The 12,053-nt window shown below is 43.4% G+C and overlaps 1 protein-coding gene across 2 annotated transcripts in view; it reads right to left on the reverse strand.

The window, feature by feature from the left end:
* The window catches only part of LOC147715138 (receptor-interacting serine/threonine-protein kinase 3-like), a 354,916-nt gene that overhangs the window by 195,757 nt on the left and 147,106 nt on the right, over positions 1 to 12,053 (reverse strand). Inside the window, exon 6 of one of the 2 annotated variants that reach the window (XM_086923624.1) lies at positions 3,920 to 4,078. In XM_086923624.1, the coding sequence (XP_086779750.1) occupies positions 3,920 to 4,078 (159 nt within the window). Of the gene's footprint in view, positions 1 to 3,919; positions 4,082 to 12,053 lie in introns of both variants that reach the window. The other variant, XM_086923623.1, reaches the window with a different exon arrangement.

Below are 12,053 nucleotides of genomic sequence, written 5' to 3' on the forward strand. Positions count from 1 at the left end.
TTTCTGAGTGCAACTCAATTCACTCAAATTCTACTCCGAAGAAACTAGGATTTTGATAATCTGCAAAAATCCTACTATTTTGTCTACCAAATGTTGGCCTGCAGACCTTGCCCCTTTCTCCTCTTTAGTGCCCTCCCTGAGGAATCCCAGTTTCCATTTTCATAACTCTTTATCCATTCTTTCGGATTAGTCAAGTTTATTCTTTTTCTTTCAACTTTAGTCATCTGTTGCTCAAAACCTCTCACTACTGTGACTCTCAGCCAGACAAAATGCTGTGCAATTGATTAATCTTAATCCTTTAAGCTATGATCGCTCTCTTTACCCAAGATTATCTACATCCTCAATTACCAGACCTTCGAAAATCCAAAACGTGGAGGACTATCCTCTGTCAGCTCCTTCGTTGCACCCATCTCTCCTCCTCACTTTATCTCTGCACTGACTTTCCATGCCAAGTTTAAAGCTTTCTGCTTAGTCCACTACGCCTTCCAGTGCCCGGGCCCACTCATCATGTTAATACTTAATGTCTACAATCTTTCACCAGACATCTCCTGGTTGTCTGCAAGATACACAGTAATCACCCTGGAAATGTTCCTTCGAATTCATGCCATACAGAGCCTGGAATGCTTTTGGTTTAATTGACAACCTTTCGGGAAGAGAGCAATACCCCAGCCTTTTCTCTCTGCTAATTAGAACTTGTTTCTTTTTTAATCATCGGTCATCCACTCTAGCGCCGGGATGCCCTTGGCTGGGTGAAGAATGATTTGGCAACAAATGAACACATAACCCACAATCTACAGAAGGAAGCTCAAATTGATCGAGCATCTGATAGCACTGCTGGGGGATGTTTATATTACAGGGATATCCATGACTATAGAATGAAGTGGTGACACTGCAGGAGGATGCTTAAACTGCTGGAGTCATATAACATGACGGAAAGTGGTAATAAATGACAATATTTGACGGATGAGAGACCATTAAGTGAACTGCCTAACAGCACTAGCATGTTTATTCTCTTGGAAGTCTGACTTGCTCTTCTTCGACCTCTCCTGCTCCTTCAATAGCTTCTTCTAGCCTAAGTTTTTCCTAACACTCTCTGCCTTCTGTAGTCTACTGTGCATTTATCTCAAGCTCCAGCATTCTAAGCGCTATCTGGGGGCTAACTATGGTTGCAGGATTAACAGGATGAGGTACGTGGCTAGCAAGAGAAATCAGGGGCACAGAGGAGCATACAGAAGTGACTGAGGGAATACATTTCTGATTCACCAGCGCTAACCGCAGTCTCACCAACGTCCTAGGATGGATACCTTGCAGTCAGTCTTGTAAGTTCAGCCACTGCTTTTGTCTTATACATACCAGCAGACTTCATCTGCTTTAAAGCACTGGTTCTTGTCCATGTTTACTAAAGCAAAATGATGACTTGAAGTGATTGAGGCATTTCCAGAGAAGTAGGGTTGTACTCTCACTGCTGCCACTGATGTCAGTCTAGTTGTCCAATCCTTGTGACAAGTATTGCTTCTGTCTCTGCAAACACAGACTATTGTGAGCTCAGTGAATTGACAAGCTTCTTCTCTCTTTAGCCTTTGACTTTTAGGAAGTGGTAAAGTCAAATAGTCAGGGATTACCACTGGAGGGAGGTGTGCGGTAGAGAGTCTCTTTCAGGCAGCAGATTTATCAAGACAGGAACGCAGTAGAAAATATTCAAGACCAATCAAATTTAGCAGATAAAAACATTTCCCATACCAGATTACTTACAGTGATTACAATTCGGTGATAATTCGGAAGAAGCTGCGGAGAGTCTTTCAGATACCCATGTGTGACGGTCCCTTACAGAGCTGAAACGAAATGAAGATACATGCAGACAAGCTAACCCCCCCCCCTCCAAGTGCCTGGTAGTGGTGATCAAAGATTGGATTTAGGTATGAGCAGATTAAAAGAGAATCCAAAAGATAGCTCACGCAGCTCTGTGCGCTATGTAGTGTTCAGGTCTTGGATAGCAAAGTGGAAACAAATTAACAGTGAGTAACAATCTAATCTAGTGGGCACTTCACACAGACGGTGAAATGCAAAAAGGTGCAAGTCATTCAAAAGCATGCCTCAATGACTTCAACCACCAGGGACCTGTAAGGAAACCAGTCTGGAAGAAGTAGAATATTGTATAGAATCCAGAGACATCCATTGTGGTACTTCACCAGAAAAACATGAGGCAAGTTTCATCACACGTGAGCACTCTGCTGAACCTCAACAATCTCTGCGTGGTCACGAGTTGATGCTTGGCAAAAGGTGATAAGCATGGGAAGGTATCTGTAGGCCAGTCCTGGAATCAAGATGTGAGGAACCTTAGAAGCTAGCAAGTTTATCTAGTGGGTCGTGGAGTATTGTAGGTACAGAGGAACTTAGGGATTATACTGCACAGCCTTATGCAGAAGAACTGAATGCCGCTATTAGTTCAAAAGTACAGAGTATTTCTCAATTATTAAAAAATTAAGAGCAGCCAATAAGCTAAAGTTGATGCACCGGTATGGATTTACATGGCTTGAGATCCAGGGCTGCAGGAATTTCTGAAGTGATCTGCATCTTCCATCATAGTAATGTGAGTGTTTTATCATCTATTTTATGTATTAAATACATTTCTAACTTGATATAACTAAAATCAGTTATGGGAGTGCTACTCTTGTTACTAATGTTGATACACGAAGACATTATTTCTCTCCCCTCTCTGTCCCCCTCCAGTGCTGCAGATAAGTATACATAGTCTTCCAATTTTCTTTACTCAATGTATGGATACACAAAGAAATCCAAAATAGGTGTGTACTAATATCACCAACGGGAGTACGAATCTCAGTCTCTGAATACATGTAAAATATGGTGTGAAAAAATGCAGCTACACGTTTAGATCTTGTAGAATGTAGATAGTTTTAACCGTTGGCTCTAGCTGTGTGGAGAGTGATAGAATGTCTGTTTGAAGACTTATTGAACACTAAATGGACCTATTGGCATTGCCAGTGCTTGTTGAGAAGTGTGCCCTGATTGGAGTTGTATGGACCATCTTATGCTAAGCACCATGTTATGCTAAGAATGACCCTGGTAGAATGAAGTGAAGCTTATGGAATGCAGCAAGATGTTTTCTTCACAACCTCTCCACACAGATGGGAAAAACTGTGAAAACAGTCAACAAACTCCAAAGCTGAAGGAGCAGACCAAAGGTAAGGAGGATCGAGGGGCAGCGGGCAAAGGTAGGCTATAACCCTGGAGGAAAGGGAACCAAGGAAGCTCATCACAAAACAAACATTTTAAACAGACATGTTTAGAAGTAAGACATCCAGGAGTTATCTCCATCAAACATCACAGTTGTAAACACATCTAACACAGCTAAGCCTTTGTCAGTAAGACTGTGCTCTATTTATATTTAAAGGTATAGCAGCAGGTTTCACATAATATTTTATATTACAAATAGTCAGTTGTGAGACTAATATTCCAACTCCCGTTGATGAGATTCGCACACAGAAAATGCATAATACGACATGAGCCAAATCCAATACCGTAAAAGTCTCGGAAGCACCACCACGCACTACAAACAGTAAAGATGGGTTACCAAATAGAAAGCTACAATTGTCTGCTGTACCACCTCCGACTATCGTTAGTCACCCACACCACCCTATTCACCTGTACCAGGTTTGCGGAATACCAAAGCAATTTTGCACTGATAACTCCTATGGAAAGTCAGGTAGGTGCACAAACTTCTGTGAAAAAACTCCCCTGGTGTTCCTTTTTTCTAGGACCTCATCTCCAGGGGAAGAAGGTGGCTTCCTCTGCTGTAATCATGCCCCATAGTTTTTCAATAGTTTCAGCATATTTCACTCATATATCATTTGGCCAGCTCTAGGGAGTCTAAAATTAGAAATTACAGGGATTGGGATACCTTTAAAAGTTGGTCTCTTGGATGTCTCGTGGTGCCAACAACGATGCATTAGATCCTTAAGCTCATCAATATTCTCCACAGAGCCCACCTCCTCCAGGAGCCTCAGGTTTGGTCGGTCACCCAACGGAATGCGCAACTTGATGAGATCGTGCATGGCTCCTGCTGGGTGAAAGGGAGGTAAGATCAGAACTGAGGACATGCTGGGTGGGAGGTTACCTGAAGTTTAGCAACTGTTTTGCACATTTGAAAGGTTTTAACACTAAAATGTGTTGCCCTACTTCCCACCATGCGGTAATGATTTCCTTAGGGTAGTGTCAAAGAACTAAAGAACAGATAGCTAAGTTTGAAACTTAAGAAAAGAACTGGCCTATTTGGGGAAATTCCATGGCCTTACCAGACTGAATTATCATCTGGTGGCCAATCCGCTCCATTGCAAAGAAGGAAATGAATCACCAGTCGAACCCTTACAGAGAGAGAGAGAGAGAGAGAGAGAGACAAAATGTCAACTGCCTAGGTTGACATCTGGGACATGTTCACATAGGTGTATACATCATTTTTATTGCATGCGTTTTGGGCACAATGCAATACAATACAAAATTCTAGAGGGTGGCAATTCACCCTCGAGAGTTTCCAGGCGCTGAGAGCAAGCTGCTCAGTTTCGTCAAAAAGCCAGGTCTTGAGTCCTTTCCTGAACTCAAGAAGAGAGGATGAAAGAGAGGATGAGGTCAGTAGGTGAAGGGGGGTTGTTCCAGGATTTTGCCCTGATACAGGAGAAGGAGCGTCCTCCGCTTTTGGTCTGGCGGATGGGGGGGTGTGATTGAGGGAGAGGGAGGTGGAGAGCAGGAGTCTGCAGGGTTGGTTGAAGTTCAGGTGGTGGTTGATGTATGCTGGTCCCTGATTGTGAAGACCTTAGTAGGTGTGGATCAGCATCTTGACTTGACATCTCTTCTGAATGGGGAGCCAGTGGAGCTTCTTGAAGTGGGGGGTAATGTGGGTCCATTTGGGGAAGACAAGGATGAGTCTGGCTGCTGTGTTCTGTACTGTCTACAGTCTCTTCAGGGGGTGCATTGTGATTCCTACATAGAGAGTATTGGAGTCGATGAGCCAGCTGCTGAGTAGGACTTAAGCGACGGTTTGTCTGGTGTTGGAGGGGGGGGGGGGGCATTTGAAGATCTTACGGAGCATGCAAAGATTTAGGAAGCAGGTGGAAGAAACTGGATTGATCTGATTTTTCATGGTGAGCTTGTGTTTTTTTTAATTTATTTTTTTATTTATTATGGTTTAGAATTCCGCAGAGTTCCACATAAAAATGCATCTTAAAACGCATTTCATTCCACGAAAAATGTTCAGTATGATGCCAAGGTTGCATGCGTGGTCTGTTAATTTGGGTTCTGGTCCAAGTTCTGCAGGCCACCACGAGTCATTCCACACTTCTGTTTTGTCTATATAGAGTCATAGGCAGTTGTTTGTTGCTGTAGTTGCCCCTAGTGGTGGAGTGGTCTGATCGTGAGAGGTGGTCGCCTGCATAGGATATGATGTTCATTCCATGACATGCAACAATGTTGTATAAACACATACAGGTACTGGGAAAAATCCCAGTGCCTAAAGGGTTTGAGAGGTAATTATAACCGGAGTATATTCTCCCTAAGTAGAATTCTAATCACCCAAAAATACTCTAATTAACCGCGTAGTGGTCAGTTGTGTAAGCAAGTAAACTGTACCTGAGGTAGAGGACAGAGGTAGAGGGGGTAAAGAAAACTCTCTAGTGAAAGGTTGTACCTAACCCAACCATGAATGTAGGGAAAAAAACTCTTTTGTTTATATTACCCTCACACACCCTAGCGGCGTCGTGCTTCATCATCGGGTCATCACGACCCCTAGAAGTCGGGATGGGCTCAACCACAGTGTTGAGAGCTCTTTGGATAGACAAGAGAGAAGGGGTTCTAAAGATAAAATATCTCGGGCAGATCCCCGGTTTCCCTTTATTCTTGAGTCTGTCTGGGTAATAAAAAATTCTAAAATTGGGTCTTTTTTTGGAATATTATGGTCCTAAGACACTAGTGCCGACATGTTTCAGTCCAAACCGGCCATAAAGGTCCAGGACCTTCTTCAGGGCAGGACTGACCCCCTATTTGAGGGAACTTAAAGGATGGGAGGTCTCTATCCTATCAGTGAAGCGAGGGCAGAGTAGCTGCTCCTCGTAGAGTGTAAAATGTGGTGTTTGCCATCTTCCAGACTCAGACCCAGCATTTGACTGACTGACTGAAATATTTGTAGAGCGCACGAATGCCTCGGCGTCTTGGCGCTAAAAGATACAGAGAGAAGGGGAGGGCAGTGGGGCAGATCGGTTTAGGTAAAGAGCCAGGTCTTTAGATCTTTCCTTAAGTTCATTTTAGATTTTTGGGCACGAAGTGCTGGGGGTAACGAGTTCCAGATTTTAGCCGCCTGGTAGGAAAAAGACTTTCCCCCCCATCGGGCTCTGTTTATTCTGGGTTGGCAGACTAGGTCGAGGGTGGCTGACCTCAGTGTACGCGAGGGTACATATCGGGAGAGTAGGTTATTGAAGTCGTCAGGTCCCTTGCCGTGCAGAGATCTGTGAACCAGGCAGAGAGCTTTAAATTGAATGCGACGTCTAACCGGGAGCCAATGCAGCTCCCAAATAGCTTTGGACGTGGGGTGGCGTCTGGGAAGGTTCAGTAAGGCTCTGGTCGACGCATTTTGGATTGCCTGAAGTTTAGACAACTGTTTTTCTCCTGCTCCCAGATAGAGGGAGTTACAGTAGTCTATCCGGGACATTACAAGGGCTCCCATCACCGTTTTTCTTAGAATGTCAGGGATGTAGGGTAGGACTTTCCTGAGCAGTTTGATGCTGTGGAAGCAGGTGGAAGTCACCTGATTCACCTGGGCTTTGCAAGAGAGTTCTTTATCTAATAAAAAGCCAAGGTTTCTAACCTTGTCTATGGGGAGAGGGCAAGCTCCTGCTTCGGGGGGCCACCATAGATCGTTCCAGATGGAAGGTTTATGACCGAACTCGATGACTTCAGTTTTGTCTGTGTTCAATCTTAGAAAGTTATTGCTTATCCAGTTTTTAACTGGAGTAAGGCATTTCCTAAAATATTCCGCCGTAGCATTAATGGATTGTAAGATGGACACAATGATTTGTGTGTCGTCGGCGTAAGACACCAATTGTAGGCCATGGGATCTAATCAGGGCAGCTAGAGGGGTGACGTATAGATTGAATAGTGTTGGTGACAATGCCGAGCCTTGTGGGACTCCACTGGAAGAGAGTTCAGCGGATTGTAGTCCATTCCAGATCACTTGGTTAGTGCGGGAAGTTAGGAAGGCGGCGATGAGGGCCAGGGCAGGGCCGGTGAAGCCTAGGGACGTAAGTCTTTTTAATAGGACGGAGAGATTTACGGTGTCGAAGGCCGCTGTGAGGTCTAATAATATCAGGGCCGACCGCCCACCTTCTTCCATGGTTTTGCGAATTTTTTCAGTAGCCATGATAAGGGCTAATTCCATGGAGTGTAAGGATCTGAAGCCATGTTGTGAAGGATCGAGTAGCTTCTTTTCCTCCGCGTGTCGCATTATTTCATGGTTCATGGCTTTTTCTAAGATTTTTGCGGGTAGGGGCAGACAGGAGATGGGACGATGGTGTTTGGGCTCAGAAGGGTCAAGGGAGTCTTTTTTGAGAATAGGTCTGGTGCAGGCCATTTTCCAGTTTTTTGGAAACTCTCCTTGAGAGATGATTTTATTAAGCAGAGGAGTCAGGGTATTTGCGATGGTCTCAGGGATTTGATGCAGCACATAGGGGGAGCATGGGTCCAATGGAGAGCCAGATTTCATCTGGATAATTAAGTCAAAGGCTTGCTGTTTTTCGAGTACAGAGACACTGGAGAAGCAGGGGGGGTTATGTCGGTATGTCCAACTTCGTTAGAGGGTATGACGGATACCATGGTCCTAAGGTCGTCATATAGTGTTTGCACTTTCTTTTGAAAGAAGGTGGTGATTCCATCGACAAAACACTGATCAGGACTAAATACTGTGTCTCGAGGAGTTTTTGTTAAGTGGGCAACAGTTTTGAAAAGTTCCCTGGAGGAATTTGCAGAGTTTTGAATTTTCTCTGTGAAATAAGCGGATTTAGCTTGAACTATAGTCGTTTTATACTCCTGTAGAGTTTTTAAGTATTCCAGTTTTTTCTCGTGACTATAGTCAGTGCGCCAGGTCCGCTCTGCGCGTTGGCACTTAATCTTGACTGTTTTTACCTCGGCCGTATACCATTGAGCGGTAACGAGCCGTTTTCTGGGCTTCTTTGATTCGATTGGGGCCAGCTGATTGACTGCCTCAGTGATCCATTTGTTGAAGTTGGAAGCCCAATCTTCGCTGTTGCCACATTCAAAGTCGGGGGATTTCTATCCAGTGTCTCAGCAAGTAGGTTGGATTCAAGTTTTTTCCAGGGACGGGATTTTTCAGGAGGTAGGTAACTTCGGCGCTAAGTTATAAGATTTTTTATTTGTAAGATCTTGTAAGAGCCGAGGACCGGAACCTAATCAGGTTGAAATGCTGGGTGAGAAGATCAATTGAAGCCCACCAACACTATTGTACCGGTCCTGTGTGAAAAGGTCAACTTCCCTAATTGGATGGAGTCTGGCAGATGACACACACCACATTTTACACTCTACTAAAAAAGTGCCCCAAGGTAAGAGGTGACCACTTGTTCCGGAGATGTGCTTGCAGGAGGAAGACTTCTCCAAAGCAAGTTTTATTACTTCTCTTCCCCCAGTTTGGCCTAAGCCTTTCCCCTTTTTAATTAGCATTAGAATGGACATAGAGACATAAGAAAAATAGCTGGGACAAGGACGTGGGTCTCATTCGCTTAGTTGCTTAAAGCTTAGTTGACGTTTACCGACTCGAATACCAAGCATAAAAGAGAACCATGTTCATCAAAAACATACATGAAAAACAATGGCTGACATAAACAACCTTAACAATAGTAGTTTCTCCATCACATCCATTTACTGTTACGTGCTGCATAAGACAGAGCTCGTAATTCCCACATAGCTAGAAAATGTTAACATATAAGTGAAAACAGCTATAAACTGGTATATACACATTAATCAATCATGAAAACAGACACATTAGTTAAAAAAAACCATACCATTTGATTAAATCATATATATAAGTGCTGTTGATCTAGGAGGATAAATAAACATTCCCTTACTTGACCTAAGTGAAGTTGGACAGTTATGATTAGCTAAGCAAGAAAAAATGTAACAAGTGCTGTTTCAAAGGTAAACCAGTTTCTTTGCAGTCTCCAGAAATGTTTAAACTCAGAAATGTTGTTTTCAAAGATAAACAAAATTAATCTGTTGGTTGCTTGAAGTCTCGCGCCATACTGTAGTTACTATAATTAGAAAGGGTCTCTTGGGCAGGTTTGGTTTATAAAGGTAACTAATTTCAAAAGAGGTCTTGATTTGCAGTGCACAAGAATACGGCAGTGCTTTAACTGGAAGAAAAATTGTGGTGGAGGATCTCTTGAAAGGGCGTGGCCATAGAGGTGTAACTAGAAAACATTTTATGCCGATCAGGTATATGTAATTAAGGGCATGGCTTGATACACATGAACTAATATCCTTTGCTCCACACAGTGTGCCACCTAACTAGGATTTGAGGGTCTCTCCATGAGTTTTAAAAATCACACAACGATGAACATGTGCTTAAAACAAACCAGAGATTTTGGCTTTGGCAATGCTTGCTATCTGTACCGGCAACAACAATTAATTTGCTGTGAATTAGTTAAATTGATAATGTTTCAAGTCTGAAATTCTGAGACTGCAAAATTTAACATGACTGGGGTCTGAGGAAGGCGTAGAGGTCTGCGGAGTGCCTCAGTCACTACCGTTCTCTCCTTCACACCACTTTCCTCTGCAATCTCTGACTCTTAGGCTCGTAAGCGCTTTCCACCCCCACACACTCCCCCAACATCTTTCTGGATCCTCTTTCTGCACCCATCACACTTCTTCTCCTTCCCCTTCATCGCTGCATTTTCAATCATTTCTTCAGGCATACGCTTCCATGCAACATCTTCCCTTCACCATGCAACCTCTCTCACACACAAACATGTCATCTCCTCACCTTTGAAAACAGCATTTTCTTTTCCTTGGGCGCTGTCCATATCTCACAACTGTGTATACCTCCTTCATACACTTTCACAAGAAAGCGTAATTCAAACGGGACAGGTGTGCTCTGCAGAGAGGCCAATGCAGCAAGACTACCCTTTTCTGTTTCTGATCTTAGCTGCAATTTCACTATACCTATGCTACCCGTCGGAAGCGCAGAGATACTCCTTCGGGAATCGATTCTGGCGCTATATAAACAAATAAATAAATGCAGTGTGAACATCTTTGTGACCCACTCACAGGCACAGTCAAAAACTTGCAGTTAGAAACTCGCACTGCTTCAGCCGCACCTCCAAAGCTCTCAATAATGCACCATAATGAACACATACCCACAACCAGAGTTGTCTTATTACATTTAATAAGTGCTAATGTTTGACTAGATATCAATAAGCATTTCATGTTTGGGATCAATGAAATTAAAATGAAAATTCTTCTTCAATGGTAAAGAAAATGCCACCTTTAGAAAGATAAGCAACAGAGAACAACGGTTCATGTGGTCGATGTATACAATATTTGATCGTTTAAAAAGCTCAAAGGCATATATTCGTGGGAACGGATTGTCAGAGAGCGTATCAAAAGCATACACACCATGGGCTTAAAAAAGTTTTTTACTTAATTTTTTCACTTTGTGTCATAGAGTCAAACAGACAGTGTGTTCAGTGTCCCAAGTGAGCTAGAACCTAAACAAGCATTTGCAATGCAATAGGTCTCGCATTTGCGAAATTTTGAGCTATTGGTATTGTAAATGGCAATGCCTTTTATTTAGATGTTTTGAAAACCGGCAAGGAACAACTAGAAGTACAAAGTGCACGTAAATAAAAAGTATTGTGTTTTACAATGCTAATAGGATAACATTTCTAAAATGCAAGACCTTTTGCATTGCAAATGCTTGTTTTGCTTAGGTTATAACTTAAAATAAAAATAAGGGCACTTATATAAACTGCTCCTTTTCATGTATAAACAAGCACTGGCGACAACTTAAGCTGTGTAATTAAATTTCACACAGTATGAAGCAGCAAATGACAAGTGTAAATTATGAATAGCCTCGGATGAGTTTGCCTATAGAGCATTTGCATATATTTGAGCATGTGTACGGCAATATTTCAATTTTGTTCAGAGACTGGATCAGACTTTAGTGCCGAGGGGAAGGGAATAGAGGACAGAGGCTGAAACCTGTGCAGCAGACGTCGGGCAGCTGTGGACAGAAGTAGGAGTGAAGAGCTGGAGTAGCTGAAGCTAGCAGGGAGAGGCCAGGATGTTCGAATGAGACCCAAGGGGTGACCCGCCTCACCTTTTATAAACTCTGAAGGTCTGATTAGCTGAAAACATTTTGCTCTGCTGCTGGGGTAGCATTCCTATCATCATTGGGGCAGAGCCTAGAAGTCAGGCCAAGCACTTGAGCCCCGGAGCTGGCCTGCTAACGTGGATTTTATATCCCACCCAAAGATCCCTTCCTGCTGTTTCTAATACAGCTTGGACCCAACATCTATAGCGCCTATGACTTTGACAAGCAGCCTCCGGGTGTTAACATTCGCACTTTAGGAGCATTTTCTATATAAAAGGATCAGCACACGAACAAACCACAAGAGGGTGTGTTAAAGGAAAGTGTGTAGCTCCGCCTCTGAACGACCTCATTCGACCCCAACGCACCTATTACAATATCTCTGAACAAGCACAGCCGGTGGGCGTCGGGGCGCTGCAAATATCACATGAAACATGCTGACGAGTAAGATATACTAAACGCAGTTTTTTAACAGATATCCTTTAAATCCAAAGTGGTCAAATGAGGGACCATAGACCTTTCATTCGATGGGTTGTTACTACACTTCTGGCACAAATGTCCTCCTCCCAGCCCCACATGTTCCGGCCCCACTACTGGACTCTCCCAGCCGGGGGCTCCGCCTCCCTGGAATTCTTTTGTGGGGGGGAGGGCTATGAATTAAGAACGCTCAGCT

Source organism: Lissotriton vulgaris, chromosome 5 (genome assembly GCF_964263255.1).
Source record: "Lissotriton vulgaris chromosome 5, aLisVul1.2, whole genome shotgun sequence".
In the NCBI taxonomy this organism is placed as follows: domain Eukaryota; kingdom Metazoa; phylum Chordata; class Amphibia; order Caudata; family Salamandridae; genus Lissotriton; species Lissotriton vulgaris.